Source organism: Natator depressus, chromosome 4 (genome assembly GCF_965152275.1).
Source record: "Natator depressus isolate rNatDep1 chromosome 4, rNatDep2.hap1, whole genome shotgun sequence".
Lineage (NCBI taxonomy): Eukaryota > Metazoa > Chordata > Testudines > Cheloniidae > Natator > Natator depressus.
Genome location: NC_134237.1, coordinates 53662726 through 53683376, shown reverse-complemented (window position 1 = coordinate 53683376; position 20651 = coordinate 53662726). Strand labels below are relative to the sequence as shown.

At 41.0% G+C, this 20651-nt stretch overlaps 2 protein-coding genes across 2 annotated transcripts in view; one reads left to right on the top strand and one right to left on the bottom strand.

The window, feature by feature from the left end:
* FREM3 (FRAS1 related extracellular matrix 3) overlaps positions 1-8762 on the top strand; it is a 112825-nt gene extending 104063 nt beyond the window's left edge. Inside the window, exons 17-24 of the mRNA XM_074950943.1 lie at positions 66-258; positions 1142-1246; positions 1491-1618; positions 2439-2573; positions 4231-4357; positions 5399-5586; positions 5672-5818; positions 6824-8762. Of these exons, the coding sequence (XP_074807044.1) occupies positions 66-258; positions 1142-1246; positions 1491-1618; positions 2439-2573; positions 4231-4357; positions 5399-5586; positions 5672-5818; positions 6824-7330 (1530 nt within the window). The 3' untranslated portion in view covers positions 7331-8762. The remainder of the gene's footprint in view (positions 1-65; positions 259-1141; positions 1247-1490; positions 1619-2438; positions 2574-4230; positions 4358-5398; positions 5587-5671; positions 5819-6823) is intronic.
* Positions 8763-9062: 300 nt separating this feature from the next.
* Positions 9063-20651, bottom strand: part of SMARCA5 (SNF2 related chromatin remodeling ATPase 5) — a 43879-nt gene continuing 32290 nt past the window's right edge. Inside the window, exons 18-24 of the mRNA XM_074950931.1 lie at positions 19207-19320; positions 18852-18974; positions 16351-16483; positions 13305-13423; positions 11984-12196; positions 10886-10996; positions 9063-9298 (exon numbers count right to left, since the gene is read on the bottom strand). Coding sequence (XP_074807032.1) covers positions 9233-9298; positions 10886-10996; positions 11984-12196; positions 13305-13423; positions 16351-16483; positions 18852-18974; positions 19207-19320 — 879 coding nt within the window. The 3' untranslated portion in view covers positions 9063-9232. The remainder of the gene's footprint in view (positions 9299-10885; positions 10997-11983; positions 12197-13304; positions 13424-16350; positions 16484-18851; positions 18975-19206; positions 19321-20651) is intronic.

Here is a 20651-nt window from a genome sequence, read left to right as displayed (position 1 = left end):
GTTTGGCAACTAACTTCTCAGCATTAGACAGAAGTGCAGTAACCTTCTGCCCCAATGGTTTTCAGGTGTTAAATCTGGTGCAATCGTATGTCACGCTGCGGGTGCCCCTCTATGTCTCCTACATCTTTCACTCTCCTGCTGCCATTGGTGGCTGGCAGCACTTTGACTTGCAGTCGGAACTGAGACTCACCTTTGTATATGATACCGCCATCCTGTGGAAAGATGGCATAGGCAGCCCACCGGAATCAGAGCTCCAAGGTCAGTTCTTGCTGCTTTCCTTCTTATTTTTAGACTCTGTCCCATCATGGCCCCCTTCCTTCCTGGGGGAAGCATATGGCAGTTTGTGTGATTAAATCAAGACTCCTCCTGGCCTTGAGAATCACACAAAAAGCAGCATCAAGGCTAATTCCCACTATTAAAATACCCAAAGAATAAGGTTGTTTGTTTTTAATTCCATATGTTGTTGAATTAGATATTTTAAAAGTTTTCCCCAAACATATAGCCCTTTAAATCTACCACAGAATGAGTGAAAACAATAGACAGCCCCATTTTAGAAATAGATAACAGAGGCCATTTTTAGGAGGGTAAACCCCCAGAGTGCTGGATGGATGTAGGTTTACAAAACAATGGACAAGCCCCTGTGTTAATGGAAATGTTTGAGTGCCAGCAAAAGAGCGATCCTACTGGAAATTGAGCCAGAAGCCTTTGTGTTAAAGCTTGAAGACAAAAACTCAGTGGACCTGATTCTACTCCCACTGGTATTTGTTTTACACTAGTGTAATTCCATTTACTTCACAACAGACTCAGTGTGAAGTGGAGGTCAGGGTGGTCAGCAGACATCACCACTGATGACAGAGAAGTACCTGTAGAAGCTTTACTTCAGCTGAGCTACCCTGATTTATATCAGTGTAACTCGGAATCTGTCCCAGTGGAGCAGACCCTTAGTTCTATTAAAGTCAATTAGTCTGAATATCAGTCACAGTAAGGTTCTATAATGCAGGAGGGTTTAGATCACCCAGAGAGTGCCAGAACTTAGCAACCTATTTCATTTCCCCAAATACTGACACTAACAAAGAGCCTTTCTTTCAAAAAGCAAACTGAAAACCATTCTAGGTAGACATGATGGCTTTTTTCCGTCTAGGTTCCCTCTACCCAACCAGCATGCGAATCAACGATGAAGGGCGATTGGTGGTGAATTTCAGGACTCAGATTCGGTTTCGAGGACAGCTTGTAATGTCTCACCCAAGTAAGTACTTGGTCTCTTCTCCTGGACTAGTATCTCCAGGAGACATGACAGCCATCTGGAGCACTGTCTGTTCCTGACGGAAGGGAGGTGTTTTATAACAAAGACCCTGTTTCAACAGATGGGGGGGAAAGGAAATTGAAACCATTCTTCTCAGGGATGGCGGAGATTCCTTTGTGTCGGCTGTCATTGTGTGCTGATTGATGCTGATGCCTTCCAGGATATAACTCACCCTTCGCTTCTACAGGTACTTCTCTGTCATCGATGGTGATGTCTGCTGACCACCCTGACCTCACTTTCACACTGAGCCTGTTACGAAGTGAGCCAACCTTCCACCAGCCCGTGCAGCAGTGGAGCCTTAGCTCAGACTTTGCTGTGAGTTCCCATTCAGAGTGGGAATTTGGGGAGATGGCAGTATGCAGGATTGACTTCTGTTCTGGTGAAAGCTGTCCTGCCGTGGGTTCTACAAAATCAATCCGAGTCTGTTCACATAGATTTGATCAAGGATATAACGACGACGATCATTTAATGCTTGCCAGCTTCCAGCTGCTTTACTTTTACATAATGAATGATCACAACTCCCTGGTGTGGTGTATAGATATTATTATCCCCAGTATACGGATGGGGGGAAGAAGAGTAAATGATTTGCCTAAGATAAGACAGAATTTAAGTGACTTGTCCAAAGGGAGTCATTGCCAGAGAAATCTGACGCTACAGTCGTGGGAGTCATGTAAGTAAATAGGTACAATCATGACCCTGACTCGACATTGTAATCTGTGCAGGTGGACCGTGTGGATTACAATGGAGGTTTGGGGCCTAGGGTTGGAATGGCTAAATTATGGGAAAATTATGGAAAAGGAGAAATTATATAATAGCTCTTTTGATATGCAGGTTCAACATACACAGCTCAGACTAGAACTCCGGTCTCGTGACTCCCAGTTCTGACTCCTATCGATTGAACTGTCTTGCTTCCCTGAGAAAAGTATTTACAATTGGGTGTCCTTGTGTACATATGACACTGTTAAGTAGGAAGGTAACAGATAGAAGACCTATGCCTTTGAATATACATGCTGTTTAGACTGAAGGATTACAATAAAGGTAGTGGCAGTGCCCTGTATTTTGAACTGAAGCACTGGTTGTTCAGAGACTATGGAGCAATGTTCGCTTTCTAATGTTGTGGATTTTTTTTTGCTAGGTACGAGACTATTCTGGCACTTACACTGTAAAATGTATCCCATGTACTGCTGCACCCAACCAGGAATATACCCTTCCTATCATCTGTAACCCATGGGAACCAATCACCTTCGAAGTTGATATCAGGTTCCAACAGGTACAGCATTTTTATTTAAGGTTAACTGTTTAAATGCCGTACTTGTCTTCATGCATTCAAATTGCTGTAGAGCTGTGTTTGTCTGGTGTATCTCACACTGTGCCATGACAATTAAACTAATATTTTTCATTTCCTTCCTTCACAATTTATTATAGCCTGTGGCTCAACTACTTCATATTTTTTACACCATGTTTATGAGAGCTGTTTGTGGATGTTAAAAATTGAGCAGACTGAAAATAAGATCATTTGTGTTCATAACAGGTAGCACTAGAACCCCAACTTCTTTTAATGCTGAGACCCTGGCTGTAATGGAGTGGAAAATCAGGCCTGTACACTTGACACTTCGTTCAGATTTGTCATGGACATGTGCCTATTTAAATCAGAATATTCCTGTGCTTATGAAAGTAATTAAATGGTATGAATGAATATAGTGTCCCATGAATTACCTCTGTTGTGTTATAGGGATGTCTTATGTGTAGCAGATTCTCCCTGTCGATGGATAGAAGGCGCATCTAGGTAGCAGTTAAGCAAGAGGATTGCAAAACTGAGCACATGTCTTCCCACTAAACTGCAGTGTGGCTGTAATTTTCAAATATCCTGAATTTAGGCTTGTAAATCCTTATGTAGGCACCTAAATTAATGCATGATTTTAAAAAATGCTACACACCCAACAGCACCTATTGATTTCAGTGGGAGTTGCACAGTGCTCATCTTTTTAAAAATTAGGCCCCTAACACAGGTGCCTAAGTAAGTATTTGGGTGCCTAATTTTAGGCACCCAGTCCTGAAAAATCTGTGTCAGTGTAAATAGGACTCTTATTTATTATATGGTAATTAATTATATGAAAAAAATGTACCAAATCAGCCTTATGGCTGTAAGCAGACAAGGGCAAGAAACTAAAAAATATGCCTTCCACAGTAGCATAGTCATTACTCAGCCATATAGAGGTACATAGAGGAAGTTAACACTTTGTACCATGATTTATGTGGTAAGGAAGGGGTTAGGGTTGCTGTGTGAATAATTTTGAATTATTTTCAGACCTATGCAAATATGCAATCTTAAGGTTATAGCAGTAGGGTTTGGCTTTTTTCCTGAATTAAAAATAATTTAATACATGGAAGAACATAACTCAGGGGATTGGGTTGTGGCACTTGGAGCTTAGGTTGTTAGTTTGAATATGACCAAAAGTCATTACTGAGTGTTTGGCATATGTGAAATGAGTTGGTTTGATCAATCCAGCTTCACTGGTTATGGTCCGACTCCTAGAGTTGATGCCACTCCATCTGGTTCAACTGGTGGGAAACTTGATAGGCATAGGAGAAACGGGGTGGTAGACAGCCCCAGAAGGAAGGAGTGGGGGCAAGGTGCACCCTAGAGGAACACAGGCTGAAAGAGAGAGGTTTTCAAGCTTCACAGATCTTCTTCATGACACATTATCATTCATGGGACCAGTGCCAGAGCTCATAGAGCTCTTAAATGATGATTTTATCCCATTTTATCCTGTACAGCAACCCTGCATGTATTAATTTTACGTTCGGATTTGAGATGTACAGAGTACTGAGTGATCTGATTAGCTGAACATCACAGAATCTGCAGTAAGCACTGACATTTGTAAAACTGTAGCTAGATTTCAGAGCTTCTTTTTTTTTTGCCACAGGTCAGTGACCCAGTAGCGGCTGAGTTCAGCCTCAATACCCAAATGTTCCTGCTGTCCAAGAAGGAGCTCTGGATATCCAATGGCTCCATGGGATTTGGGGAAGGAACGGATGTGGTGTTTGCTGAAGGTAAGCACATCTTTTAGTAGCCCGCATCCTATTGTATTACATACTGCTAATCTGTTATGAACACGGAAATAGATCTACTTTGAACAATAATTGAATGTTTCTTTTACTCATTTCTATAGCACCTATTACAGAGGCACCTGTGTGGTGGGTGTGGGATTTCTAAATGTTTATCAAAGGCTAAACAAAATAAATTATTCTTGCCCTGAATGTTGTTAGACTGTAGCTCTGGTGTGAGCAAATTCAAAACAGATAGGGCCTCTTAATTGGGAAGATCCTATCACCAGAAAAGTACAGCTCACTCTCTCAAGTAACTGGGAGCCTCACCCATAACAATCACCATCACAATGAATTGCAACCAGAAGCAGGAAGCCAGGGCAAAGACTTGAGCACACGTTACGTGTTTTCACATTGTGCACTGACTGGAGTTCTGGATGTGCTTCAGGGATTCATAATAAAGTTCAATTATGCCAACATTACAGCACAATTCATTATGTGCGTAACTGGTCTCCAACACAAGACCACCTTATGAAACCTAGATAGTCTGCTAGATCAGTAGGTTAGAGAGACAGGGCGGGGAAGGTAATATCTTGGACTGGACCAGCTCTGTGTAAGCTCAAAAGCTTGTCTCTCTCACCAATCCAAGATATTACCTCACCCTCCTTGTCTCTCTAATATCCTGGAATGGACCTGACTACAACAACACTTCATAGATCAGTAGTTTACTTGAGCATAATAGCTATCATGTTGGATACCTTTTTACGTGGCCATGGGTTGCCCCCTAGTAAGAAGAAGAAAAAAAGCCTGCTTACTCAGGAAACACTGCTTACAATGCACTAACTACTGCAGATTAGTTGCCAGTGCTAAATCAGTAATAAAGGTACTATATACAACTACAGGCAATTGAGACCTTAACATGATCATTTCCTGACTACACAGCCATAGGTCTCGTTGCATTGGTTTTATTATTACGTACCATTGTTTGTACAACGTGAAATGAATTACTTCCTGTATGGTTACCAAGTGTTTAATTTGCTTTATTAGGGTCTGAAATTTATGGCCTAGTGATGGTGGACCCAGTTCAGAACTTAGGAGACTCTTTCATCTGCAACATTGAGAAGGTGTTCCTGTGCACTGGGGCTGATGGATATGTGCCCAAATACAGTCCGGATAATAAGGAATATGGGTGCCTGGCTGACTCACCTAGCCTATTGTACAGATTCAAGATCCTGGTATGTAAATGGTTAGTTCACATAGAGCAATTTAGAAATAAAGCTTGAAAATAGTAATCTGGCAATGTTTTATTCACTTCCCCAGGATAAAGCTCAACCTGACACTCAGGCAGAAGTGTTTGGAAATGTGAAGTTTCACGCTAAATTAGCTATTGATCATGCAGATGCTTATCCTTTAGTAAAGCAGCCTGGTTCTGATGGTTTCAGTCTATCATCCTCTCCTCTCTTCCAGGTAAGTTCTCTGGTATTTATGTTTATACAAAAAGCTACTCATGGGAAAAGGATATTATCTCCATTTTATCATCATGGACTACTTTGGTTCTTTTTACTCTATCATGCTCACCTGTGATCTGGAAACCAGCCAGAAGAGTCACCCAAAAAAACAAAAAACACCCCATGAAAACCATAAACCTATCTCAAGCAGCTGCTGAGCCTCTGGGGATGTGATGGGTGAACTCTCCCTCCTCATGGGCGCTTTTCAGTATTTTGCTTGTATGAATTAGCTACACTTTCTTTAAATGGCTTTCTACCTTGAAAAGCATGAGATCTTCTGACTCAACGGATCAGCTCCCTGCATGTATTTGTCATTTGTACTGCTTTTTACTACTGCTAGTCCTATAGATTCAGCACAGGTAAGAGAGGGAACTAGATTTTTTTTCTTCTTGTGTATCATCAGCATTGTGTGTGCTGTGCCACACTGTAGACAATGGGGAGGGTGAATTCCCAAGCACACCAGAATGTTGTGCTGTAACTGCCCTGGGTGGATGCTGGTACCTGGTTCACGTTAACATGGTCCTGTTGGAAAGACGACTGCACTAACGCAAACTAAGTAACTTTGAGGTCAATGTCCACACAAGGCAGTTACAGCACAGTATTTTGGGGTGCTCTACAAGTCACACTGCTCCAGTCTGCACTGTGGCATACTGTAGCCAAGCCCTAAGTGTGAGCTATCTCAATGCGAACTGCTGAAAACAATGAGATTGCATGGCTTTGTGACTGAGAGCAGAAACTAGAGCCAATGGTATTACTAATGGGGGAGGGCCAAGATTAACCTAAAGATGCTTTTATAGAGAAGCACAATTTGAAGAACCCGGTTTGAGGGTACTAGCAAATGGAAAAAGTACTTTTACTTGAAAGCTGTGCACAGCTGTCTAGGCACAGATGTTGCAAGTTACTGTTTATCATCTCCTTGTGATTTCAATGTATGGTAAAGAGAGTTTTTTTGTTTTGTTCAAAGGTAGCAGCAGGCCGAGAGTGGTACATTCATACAATTTACACGGTTAGGGCAAGAGAGAATGCTTACCGAGGCATGGGCAAGAGAAGCCTAGAGCATCATGAGGCACTCAGCAGCACCAGGACCCCGAAGCGCAGTCGGAGAGCCAATCCTGAGGGCCCTGCCCTCATACAAGACATAGGAACAAATAAAAACAGGGGCACAAACATTCAGCATATAGTCCTCTACCATTCCAGTAAAATCACCCAGAATGATCAGTTCCTGGCAGGTGAGCCGTATCAAAGACCAGTATTGGAAATCACTAGTAGAGACTCTGAAAACAGCATAATACCTGTTGTGGGAGGAGCAGGTGGGCTGCTGCTTCTGATCAGCACTCTGGTAGTCATTGTATTTCTGTTAAAGCAAAGGGGACAGTCCTCTGATAGGAAGAGGAAACCATTTGTCACCTACTCCAGCAGCAGTGCAACTATGACCACCTGTAACAGCAGTAGTGACAGTTCTGAAGTGTAGGGGGCTTTTCAAAGCCCAGTTCTCTATCCTTCTAAGATGTCATTTAATTGCAAAAGCAAACTCAGGCAAGTGTCTGGCTGACTACTTTGCACAGATATGTAATTGGGTGGGTCATGTGTTAGTACTAAAAACAGGTTCAGGAGTGAATGAGTGATTTAGAGTTCAAAACCCTTTTCCAGGAACAAGAGAAGACCCTGGGGGGTTTTTGAACCAGTGTAGGTACAGCTCTAACTCTGCCTTTATAGCCACGATGTAAGCCTGATGTTTTAGTTGCTACGATATAGATTTATTTTTGTGAAAAGGAAAACAGCATGTATAGTGAAAATTACATAAATCTCAAATACTGTAAAAATTTACATTTAGGATGACATACAAACTTCTTGGCCTTGCTGAAAGCAAAAACAAAACAATTTCAGGCTTTTGTTTGATGTAAACAGTGGTGCTCTTAGCTGCCAATTTCAGTTTCGCCAGGCCCTAGATTATAAATGTACTTAAAAGCCATATACAACCACTCCTGTTACAGCATTCAAAGGGAAACAATATTTGTAGAGGTTAATTATGGTACAACATTTCTGGGGCTCCTCTTACATCTTTTTATGCTTTTGGAAAGTAGAGGCAGAACTCAAGTAGTAAATGCAAAAGCAGCATTATATTGTACACTTGTGTGCTAAAAGAAAACTTCACCATCTGCAAGTAGTGAAATGGAAGGAACACTAAATTGTGTACCAAACCTGATGCAGTGTTGCTGTACAGTATTAAACAAGTTGATTTTGTAGAGTTCACGATTTTGCTCTGTTCCAAATTCTCAAATACATCCATCGTTGTGGTATTTAAGAAAGGGCTTAATCTTAGAAAACATTGTGCAATGATGCTCATTTGCACAAAGTGAGATTTTTCTGCTTTTGTAGAGTTAGTTTGCCAGTCCTCCAGAAAATGCACTGAATTAAAGTCTCACATTCAGGGACAGCATATCGATTTGCTCGCTGAATGATTGTGCCCATCCTGCAAAGTTACTCAGTCAACATTACCGAAGTGTGAGAAAGCCATGAGCTGGGCCAGAACACTGAACTCAGTTGCTTTTCTTTCACATCAGACAAAATGATAGTCACTTGTTTTTTCCTAACTATGTAGTTCTAACTTGACTGGGTCTTGACTTACTGAAAGCCGCCTATACAAATGCTCCTAGCTAAGGCTGTTATCATACTATTAATTTCAGTAGAGTACAGAGATTCAACAAAGTAATTTTACTTCCACACTCACTCTGGCTTGCGAGATGAGCTATTTTGGCCTAATCCAAAGATTCGTGGCAAATCTGGATATCCATCATAGATTCCAATGGGTTAGGGCAAAGCAGAACACTGTAGTTATACTTCCATCACTTTTTGTTGAGTAGTTCACCAACAGATGCTGTTTGAGGTCTGTAAATAAGTAGCAGGTCAGAAAAAAAAAACCCTAGAGGCCTACAAAAGTTGGTGGACCACACTTACATGTCTGTTTAGCTCTCTTGACTGGAGTAAGCAGTCACTCCAATCACAAAAAGGGGGGGGGGGGGAATATCCACAAGAGGGTTAAGATTTGTTTGAAGTTACACAACTCTAAATAAACCAGTTCTCAAACATTTAAAGAGCTCCGGCTGAAAGCTTGTGAAAGAAAAAGTCAACTGAAGCCTTTTATTAATAAATGAAGCCTATTTTATTACTTTAATGGTAAAAAAAAGTTCAGCACAGCTGTTGCATTTAAAAAAGTGAAACTACATTAAGTACTATGTTTCTAGTTCAGTAAACAGATGAACCTGATGTCCTTTAATGACATAATAGTTGAGCATTGTACAGTACATCTTATGAAGACCCGTAAATTAAAGAACTACTTTTTAAAAATTTAGTGATTACAAAAGTTCAGCATTCACAGCTTTAACTTCTTTTTCCTGCCTCGACCATCAGGAGTACCATCCATTTTACGCTTCTGTGCCTGTAAGATAAATATATGGATCACTACTTTATTGTCCCCAAAATTTGCTTACTGTAACAAAAATTCCCACCTATTTGGAGACTGTATAATGTTAAAAGTGGGTTCAAGTTAACTGTTTGCTTGGCCAGTACCAATTGAACACAGCCGTTTAAAACAAAGAGTTAGACAACCATTATTTTGCAAGGACATTAAACAGTTCAGATAACCCTGGTCAATTTCCAGTATAGGGGAGGGCTCTTAGGCTTTCCTCTACTTAGCAGAAAGAGCTATGGACTTTACATAACATGCATGCTTATTTTTTGCAGAAGTGAATACCCAATACATTAACTGGGTTGAACAGTGAGTATTAGAGACTTTAATGATGCTTTTGGAGCCTAAAGCATATTCCATGGTTATCTCCCTACTCAATCAGCTGCTGCCTTCAACTACTTATTCTGAATAAGTGAATGTTATCAGGGATAAGAGGCCTACAGCTCTTTAAGGTGGAACCAGTTTGGTATGGCAGGTCAGCAAAAGTTGAATAGCTGTAGAACCACCTTTAGGTGCATGAACAAGAGTAACAGCCGTGTTAGTCTGTATTCGCAAAAAGAAAAGGAGGACTTGTGGCACCTTAGAGGCTAACCAGTTTATTTGAGCATGAGCTTATCGGATGCATCACGAAAGCTCATGCTCAAATAAACTGGTTAGCCTCTAAGGTGCCACAAGTACTCCTTTTCTTTTTGCAAAAATAAGACTGTCACACTTACAGAAGGGTGAATAATGAAGGTCAGAATTATCCTGTTGAACTTATACCCTAGAGGACTCCCATTTTAAATTCAAATCTAATGAAATTTATGGGTGGTTCTACTCATGGCAGATATCAAATCTTCACCATATTTTTGCACAAGCTACAATGTGGTGGCTAAACCAATTTGGAAACAATGCAAAAATAATGCCAAAAACTAGAGAACATTTTCACTTGCATTTCTTTGCCCATTTCTTATTGAAAGCATTTCTGTGCTAAGAAGGGTTGTGATAAAGAAATTCCCATTTTAACTTGCTTAGCATCTGCCTCCTGAAAGTCTAATTCATATCTACTTATTTTAGTAAAAAGCTTAAAATACAGCAAAGCCCTGCAAACCATATAAACACAAGAAAATGAGCCTGGATTTTATCTGTTTTATGAATCCGTAAAACTCAATCAATTTTTGATTGCAAATCTATTGCCACTGATGATGCAAGAAATTTAAAGAGCTCTGTTTTTCAGATTCCAGGTTGTTTCCAGGTCTGTAGTTACAAAACTAAGCTAAGATTTTCAAACCCAAGTGCCCAAAATAAAAAGCTCCACCCTCTGAAAAATCAACTTACTTATTTAGGTGCAAAAGTATGGCTTTAGGAGCCTAGCTTCCAGGCACGCTGGTTTTTAAATGTGTTAAGTAGATGGACCCATAGAATGGCACTTTAGGCACCACTTTTGAGAAGTCACACTATTTTCCAGACACTTGGTAAGTACCCAATACTTCTCAGACACCAGAGATGCAGCCTATAACTAGGTAATTTTCTTCAGCAAAGCATTTGAACAGAGATTTAAGATGCATTAAAACTCACTGAAGAAGGCTTTGGTCCACGTTTCTTCTTCTCTGCCTTCTCCTTTTCTTCCAATTCCATGTTTTCTCTTTCAATCAAAGTGATTAAGGTATTGCATCTCCTCTGTAGCTCCTAAGTTACACACAAGATAGCCATTTGATTACTTCACCTATATAGTACCTATCTTCAGACATGGTTTTTCACATCAGTTGTACACTTGGAGGGTGGGGGGGAGATTATAAAATTTTATAAACACACAAATTCAAGACCTTAGTGCCATTTGAGTTGTTACTTATCCAGTGTTTTAACAGACTTCTGTATTTAACAGTGCAAAGTCTTGAACAACATTTAATCCAGTCTCAAAACACACAACAAGGTTTGAATGAAACCCACAGTGAAGTCAAAAACTCCATTTATTTATTCCAAAGTTACCGCTATTTGCTGGTTTAAAACCAAACCCTTTCAATATTAAGTGTTTATGCTTTAATTTTCAGCTTTGATATTAAAAAAGATCCTGTATTCTAAAAAGACATTCTGTACCACACAAGCCTATATTAAAGTCTCATATGAACTGAGGCAAGAATATTTGTTTTTCAAAATGTGCAGAAACAGGTTTGTTTTACACAGTTCTACAGTCAAAGCTATTCGTAAGATTAAAAAGGAATCAGGATTAAGTTACAGATGCTGCATACAGGAACCAAAAGCCTAAACTTCATTCATCAATTTTCAATAGTGAAAACTTTTTATTTTATATATACATACACACACATATATATACACCCCCCCATACACACACACCTCACACACACACACACACACACACATATATATACACACACACCCACACACATCCCTCATCACATGCTGATGAGCTTTGCAGCCATTTGATGAGTGAATTCATCATGCACCTCAGACTACTTGCCCTCTGCCCACTATTTCTTCTCTATAGCAACCTACGTATTTCAAAGGCCATTAAAAGCCCTGCCATGAAAATGTTCTCTCCCTGGTAGAGTTTGTACACACAGGTTTTAAAACAGAACAGACAAATATAAACTTTATGTGGATGAGAATGTCTTGTGAATAAAAACAATGAACAAAAGGATCCAAACCAACACATACCATTGCAGTTCTGGACTTCAGGAACCAGTCAAATCTGAACTGGGGAGAGTTTCGAATACACTGTCTTAATTCATCGTAAACATTTTCTTTATCAAATCCTAGCTTGTGAAGCATACAGATTAGAAAGCGATCCTCCTCCTCTGTATAATTCTTCCCTTTGTTAGTACCATATGATATTCTCAGCTGGTGGAAAGGTGCTTTATATCTGCCAATCTAAAGGAAAGAGACAAGGTTTGAGTACACAAAATTAAGGAACAACTTAGATTAGAGACAAATGTTTCATATCAAGCTACAGATCACATGCAACCAATACTAAAAATACATCATTTAAACAGTCCATGACACACAAATGATAGTCAATTAAAATTGTAAAAATAAGTCAAGTAGATGAATCCAACTTGTTCAAGGGACAAATTCAGGTGATGAATTTACCAGTTTAAATGTTTGAATAGCAGCATGGGTAGCTGATCCAGACATGTTTGGTGACTAGTAATCTTTTCTGACCAGCTTTAAGATTTTGAGTCCTGACACCACTGTCATATTTGCAAAATTGATATTCAGATCCCACTAGCAGTTCAAGAGTAGTTTTATATTAACCCAGTTGCTGAACAGTAGATATTTTTATTAAACCCTGTTACAATTAAAAGCTCTGAATATCAGTACAGGTTAATATCAAATTCAATAACCGTCTGGACAATACCTCTGCACAAAGTAAATTTGTTACTTAAGTAATGGATATTTTACTTAAAGAGCATTTTACCCCATGTTGCACCCCCACAGATGAAAGTAAAGTGCTATGGTTCAATTACATTCTGACAATAGAGTCAGAATTCCCTCTCTGTATAAAGTGAATTTGGCTAAATACTTTGGAAGAGCTGGATTTTTTCAAATTTTTGTTTTTCACATCTCCCAAATCTGTGCTAGACATTCAGAGATCACAGGATGAACAATTCATATCATGAAACCACAAAGAGGTAAATTAACTAGCAATAGATTAAGCCATAAGAACACCCAGTTTGACAGATTATGGATATCAGCCAAAGCAGGAAGAGATTAGCAATTTATTGGTAAAGTAGCAAGTTATATGCAAGTATATGGACAGCAAGTATATGACTTTTTATGAAGGGGTGGGAAAGACCAGGGAGACAGTTGCTGGCAGTGAGAATAGTGTTGCTTTATCTCCGCACCCTTTTACAGGGGCTCCAAACATACGACTCTAGTGCAGATCTCACCCCTATAAAGACTGGTAGCTAGAATTAGATCATGTTTAGCCCAAAAGATACAGGACAATAAAAGGAAGAAAAAAAACCACAGCAAATACCTTTGTGTCAAGTGCTTTTTTTATACTAATCCGCCTCTGAATTCTAGCTTCTCCTCTTTCAATCTGAGCCATGATCTTCTCTATGTCCTGGAGTTCGTTGCATCTTTCCCAGAACACAGCTAACAGTTAAAAAACAAACAAACAAAAAAAACACTTGCTAGTCTCTTCTCACACATATGACTCAATCACCTTTATATGGTAAAAACCTGTGAAATGTTATTCACTTGCAGTTTCCTTTAGTCAGAAACTAATTCCTACTCCTGCATAACAGTGATAGCCATGGCACTACCGCTGATATAGGCACAAACTTTACATAATAAAGAAGCTCCAGCTGCTGAAACTAAGCTTTGCTTTAAAACCATCTTTTCCATTTCCTTAAGTGCATGTCTACACTGAAATAAATACCCACGGCTAGCCCATGTCAGCCAACGCAGACTATGGGGCTGTTTAACTGCAGTGTACGTATTTGGGAACAGGCTAGAGGCCAGGCTCCGGAGCCTGCAAATGGGGAGGGTGCCTGAACCTAAACTTCTACACCGCAGTTAAAAGTTCCACAGCCCAAATCAGCTGACATGAGCCAACCACAGATGTTTAACTGCAGTGTAGACATACCCTAAGCCAGTGGTTCTCAATCTTTCCAGACTACTGTATCCCTTTTAGGAGTCTGATTTGTCTTCCGTATTCCAAGATTCACCTCACTTAAAAACTATTTGCTTACAAAATCAGACATAAAAATACAAAAGTGTCACAGCACACTATTACTGAAAAATTGTTTACTTTCTCATTTTGACCATACAATTATAAAACAAAAAACAAACAACTGGAATATAAATATTATACTTACATTTCCATGTGATACTTGAGCCTGTTTGTCACTTGTGAGCCTTGTCTGAAGCCCAAGCCCTGCCATCCAGGGCTGAAACCCACCCCCTAATGCCGGCACTGCACTTGCAACGCCCCGATAATCCCTTCCTGTGACCACCTGTGGACCGTAGGTTGAGAAACATTGATCTAAATGAGTTGAGTACCCCCAGAAGACCTTTGAGTACCCCCAGAGGTATACGTACCCGAGGTTAAGAACCACTGTCCTAAGCCACATAAAATACTATTTTGAGAGGCAGGGATAGAAAAATGGAGGCAGCCATTAACTGTAGATCTTTAACTGGGAACCCAGTTATCTATCGGATATGGATTATGATGGTGACTGATACACTAATGACATGCTAAAAATAAAATATTTAGCACCTGGTTCATTACTTCTCAAAGAAGCTTTAAAGTGCTTTACAAACACAGGCCAATAGTCCCATTTTATAAGAATGGGGCTGCAATGTTAGTTGGTCAAGATTACACAAACAGTCCCTTCTTCTGGTCCGGGCCTCTCCTCACTCCCCCAACCCTCAGGGCCCCTTCTTTGAGAGCTCTCTATACAGTTGCGTCACCACACTTGCTCCCAAAAGCAGCCCCACTGCTTGATATGCTCGCCTCCCATACCAACTAAAGCTTTCAAACATGTATATCAATGTTTAAAAACCTTGTTAGATGGGAAGTGAGAAGCAGGTCAGAATGAACCTCTGGTTCACCCAAGCAAAGTTAGTCTGGTGATCCACAGGCAATTTGTTGCTTTGGAGCTCCACTGGCTGGCCCACTTCTTCCCCAAAACCAGGGAAACGCGACAGGTGGGACAAGCTAAAGGGTAATCTAGGCTGTATTAGACTGGCCTCCCTACCCAGTCATGAACAGGAACATCAGCACTTCCATGCCTTCCCCCACTTGCATACCATGCAGAAGCCTTATATACATAGTTGAGAGTGGGGAAGTGATAGAACATGGAGGGCCTTCTGCACACAAGACACACGCCTGTCCCTCCAGTTTCGTTAAGTCATAACCCAAATACAGCAAGAGTTCCATTCTGGCACACCTTGTTAGATTTGTCAAACTGGGACTCCTCTCTGACAAACCTGATGTCTGCCAGAAGATGACGATCTCCCCAAAGTGGGGTGGACAGCTCTGTGCCTGAGGTCTCTCTTCATCCGCAAGTCAACCTCCCACCATGTCCAAAGCCAGTATTACTAAAGAGGGGGTTGGTCAGAGGGAGAAGAGAAGAGAATTGCAGCTGAAGGTGCCAAAGGGGCAGGCCTATCCACTCCACTGTAGGAGTGCATCATCTTCCGACAAGCCTCCTGTGGTTCATCAGAGCAGAATGAGGAGCTGTCCCAATTGGACCAATCTGAACAGGTAGTCTCCGGCATTATTCCTCCCAACCTCATTCCAAACTAAAAGAGAAAAAGCATTTCTCCTCTTCACTTCCCCCCACACCATTCGTTAGAGTGAACATTCACAATAACAAAGGAAAAGAGAAAAATTATTTTGTCTGTAACAGGAAAGTGGGGGGTGGGACTTGGAACCAGGGAGCAGTTTACCTACTCTGAGCAAGTAACTGGACTAGGCAGAGGGGCCAGGGAGTCAGCAGATGCTCCCCTGCTCAGCACTGCTTGCCAGTTATGGCTATAAAAGCTTATGGGCAATCTCTGCAGAAAAGTCCTATTGCTATACACTCCCTCAGGTACATCAGACCAGGATTCTCCCCCCTACCCACAGGACACAGCTGCCTCTGCAGAGGAGTTGCAACTCAACACTCCACTGCTACTAATACGAGGTAGACTAGGATTGGGGCAAGAAGGCTGGAGGGCTGATGTCTAAAAGTGTTGGAGACCGGGGGCCAGAGACTTATAAAAGTATTTAAGCGAAAGATGCAGACAAGTACCTACTGGGATTTTCAAAAGCGCTTAGGTATCCAACTCTCCTTAATTTCAATCTCAGTGCAGCTTTAAACTACTAAGTGGCTATACGTGACTAAATAACCCATGTCCTTTTCCAACAATCAATTATTTCACCATGTCTTAAAGAGCCATTATCTAAACTTCTCAAAAGCAAAAAAAAAATGTGTATGTTTACAGGCATTTCAAACTGGAAAAGTGCCAAAATACATCAGGTACCATCCACTACAAGTTAGTTATATGTTCACGTCATTCAAGGAGAAAACTACCTGAATACTCAATGACTTCCTCTGGGGTTTTTCCTTCAACTTCACGAGCTATATTTTCAATATCATCACGGCCCCATTTTTCATTAGCTTTGATGAACTGGTTAAAATCTCTTTTATTCCAGTTGGTAAATCCCTTGAAAGCAATAAGAAGCAATATAGACATCTTTTAGTTAACTGTGTTGGGTTTTCTTCATAAAAAAAACAAAAAAACAAAAAAACAAGACATTAATTTCAATTTAAATACTAAAGACACATACAAGACTCTAGGTGCAAGTGTCACAGCACGCTACTACTGAAAAACTGCTTACTTTCTTTTATTTACCATATAATTATAAATCAATTGGAATACATATTCTAGTTACATTTCAATGTATAGTATATAGAGCAGAACAAGTAATTGTATGAAATTTTAGTTTGTACTGACGTAGCTAGTGCTTTTGATGTAGACTGTTGTAAAACTAGGCAAATATCTAGATGAGTTGATGTACCCCCGGAGGACCTCTGCGTACCCCAGGAGTAAATGTACTGGTTGAGAATCACTGCCTAAGCACAACAACAGAACACCAGTAGCATTAAAGTCTGTTCTTTTACAGTTTGTTTCATGCTAATGTGAAAACATTTTCTCCACTAGAGCAGAGAGGGAGAGAGGTTACTCATCCTCCCCTCCCCCCAATACTGTTGCACAGGAGGATCCCAGAATTATAAACATTATCCCCACTTGTCTCTCCAGTCCCAAGTCCACTTTTCTTTTTCCATTTCAAGGTCCTAATCAAACACCCTCTTCCTCCACCTTCAAAGGTTTCTCCTTATAGAGACATCCATGGATATTCTTTGAAGGGAATAAGCGCCCTCAGAAGCTAATCCTCTTAACAGCTCCATCGGTCATAGATAGCTGAACCACAAAATATATGTTAAAAATCATCTAGCATGACCCAGTATATTTTGCAAGAATAGTCTCTACATCTCTCCCATGCACAAATGCTTTTGCCCTAACAGAAAGATTAGCTCTAGGTTTGAACTTGTGGGCTTCTACCCACCCCTATACAGCAAAGAACGCTTCAATAAATGTCAGTAGTAAACGTCCTTGATGAGGATACTTATCCACTAGGAACTAGACTGGCTTATAAAAAAATACCCTGATATTCCCCAACGGCTACCAGATTATAACCTGGTGAGTACCAAATTGGTCCAGTTTTGAGTTTAAAGCATTTTTTTCCACCTCAAATTTTATTTACCATTGTTGTTTTTTAAAATAATAATATTCAGCCAGACACATTATTTTAGAGACAGCTCACTTGATTTGTTATTTGAAAAATTATCAGTACATTATTGAGAAGCTGAATTAAACTTGCTTTAATGGATATATCGGCTTAGTTATTTATCCTCTGTTCTGTATCTAGTTTATTTCCTTCTCACGAGTAAGACTTTATGTTAATTAGTACCAAATTTCCCCTCTTCGCCTGTTGCCTCATAATACTTTGGGGAATCTATGTAAAACGTATGAATTCTGACTGATTTTATTAATTCTGTGTATATAATTAACTCTCAGTGTGTATTAAAATCAGCTATTTGCTGACAAAAACCATGTCATGTCACAAAGCAGCTACAGGATAATCAAATAAGTTGTTAACATGGAATGACTTTACCGTGGCAATCCAATGGACATGCTAAAGAGATTGACCAAGTGAAGGAAATTTGTTATTCCAGTTTGTCTGCAGGGAGGGAGTTGGGGCAATAGAAATTCCCCAGCAGAACAGAACAAAGGAAGAGGTGCTCACAGTTGCTGATAAAAGGCACATGTTCTCTGAGCTAGAGGAACCATTTTACTATTGGACCTGAACAGGTGAGAGAGATCTTGAAGGCTTAGTAGGAGAGAAGGATCTGGGTACTCTGAATGGACTGGCCTAAAACAAACTCTTAAGAGTGGTGAGGACAATGGACGAAAGGTTATGCATGAGTTTGTAAGTCTCTATGCTTCCTCTATGCAAGGGAGTGAGTTGGGAGTGGGGCGCACATTTAAGAAGGCTTTGCAAACCTTCAAGTTCTTGGAAGTACTCTGGGAAAAGATGTGCTTATGCTACTTGGGAGACTGGGGATAGGGGTCAGCATTGATCTTGTGGCCTAAGGCAGCTGGACTGCAGGGTCTGAGAAGGGACACTAGAGAGCCAGAAGCAAGAGGCAGAGCCCTGATGCTGTTCAGACGCAGTGGGCTTAGATGCCCACAGGATCCAGTGTTTAGATCCAAATACAGTAGCATGGTGAGTGTCCAGCAGGGGGAGCTCAACGAGCGGCCGGCGACACCTAGGAGCTATTTTCCAAGTCTCATTCTGGTTTGTATCAGAATATCTGTTGGAGAAAGATGCTAGAACCAGATTCACAATTGCAGTTTGAGAACCAGTGGTCTATTCCACAGAGTCAAAAGGCTTTTCCTATATCTATCTGTAAGATAAAGCAAATGAAGTTAGGTACAACTGGAGGTTATTTTAAGAGAATGACCATACCTGTGTTAGTAGTTTCTCCTTCTCTTCTAACTCTTCATCATTAAGGGGATCAGCTTCATCAATTTTAAGCTGTTCTTCCTTTTGTGCTTGGGCTGCATTTGGCAAGTCTGGATTACGAGGTACCTGAGAGAGAAATTTCATCAGCTTTTACCTTTCAGTTTCACAGAATTTAACCAGAACTCTCCAGATAAGAGCTGATTATTTTTTCAGCATGCAAAACAACAGTACTCCATCTGAATTTTGAGTGACAAAACAGCACAAAGTGTCATCATTAAAATATTTTAATTGCAGTAATTAAAGTTTCTCAGGACAGAAGAGCACATACACAAATACTGTGTAAGAGCAGTTTTAATACCTTGTACCCAATAGTTTTTCTGTAATACAGAATCTCTTTTTCTAGTAGTTCAAACAAACGTGGAGGAAAGAACTGGAAATCTTGAACATTAGGTTGTTTCGGAGGTCGTGGAGCCTTAAAAAAATAAATAAATAAAAATCAAAGATATACTTTACATTTAATTCACTTTCAAGTTTAGTATGTTTTGCTTATAGTTAAATTCATTCAGAAACCATGTAATTTAAAAAAAAAAAAAGAAGTAAAATTGTAGTCCATCAGAAGGTAGAGCAGGGGTGGGCAAACTATGGCCTGCGGGCCAGATCCAGGGCTTTGGATCCGCAGGCCCCGCGCCGCTCTCAGAAGTGGCTGGCACCACATCCCTGCACAGCTCAGGTGGGGGGCAGCAGAGGGCTCCGTGCATTGTTCTTGCCTCCAGGCACCACCACCCCCGCAGCTCCCACTGGTTAGGAATGGGGAACTGCGGCCAATGGGAGCTTCAGGGGAGGTACCTGGAGGCACAGCAAGGGCAGTGCACGGAGCCCTGTGCCCCCCACTCATCCAGGGGCCGTGGCGCGGCGTGGTGTCGGGCCAGGGCAGGCAAGCAGGGAGCCTAACCCTGGCCCCAGTGCACGCCGTTGCCACCCCAGAGCTGCTTTAGGTAAGCAGCGCTGGGCCAGAGCCTGCGCCCCAGACCCCTCCTACACCCCGCCCCCCAACTCCCTGCCCTAAGCCCCCTCCTGCACTCTGCACCCCAACCCCCTTCCCTGAGCCCCCTCATACACCTCACACCCTCCTCTGCCCCAATCCCTTGCCCTGAGCCCACTCCTGCACACTTCATCCCCTCCCACATCCCACACCCCAACCCCCTGCCCTGCATACAATTTCCTCACCCAGATGTGGCCCTCAGCCCAAAAAGTTTGCCCACCCCGAGCTAGAGCTTTGGTTGTATAAGAATATACACAAGAACCTTTGTTAAGAGGTTAATAACCTTTGTTCTTGTTTCACAATGGAGACGGACACTGGCAGACCAGGTGCCAGCTGATGCCAAGATCTTCATGTCTGGACATGAAGATACATAGCTGGAATCTGGCTCACTTGTGGGTTAATATTGATAAAATAGGTATTAGAATTATAAGAAAGTGTTTAGTATTTCAACTCTATTGAATGTCTGACTTGCTGCATGCATTAATCTTTTACTTGTAATATCCATGCTCCGTATTGTAATGTAATATTTGAGCAGTTGTATTGTGAGCCTCTGACACTATGAATCATCATGCAGGAAAGGGACATTAGTGTGAAGAGTTGCTCTTCTACAAAAATTGTGATGCCCCTCCCAAAAGAGGAGACGCAATACCACCAGACAGGCTACAGTTGGATCTTACACCTGGAAACTCCCTACATCTGGATTTAAATCATGAATGGTGTGGAGAAAGTGGATAAGAAAGTGTTATTTACTCCTTTGCATA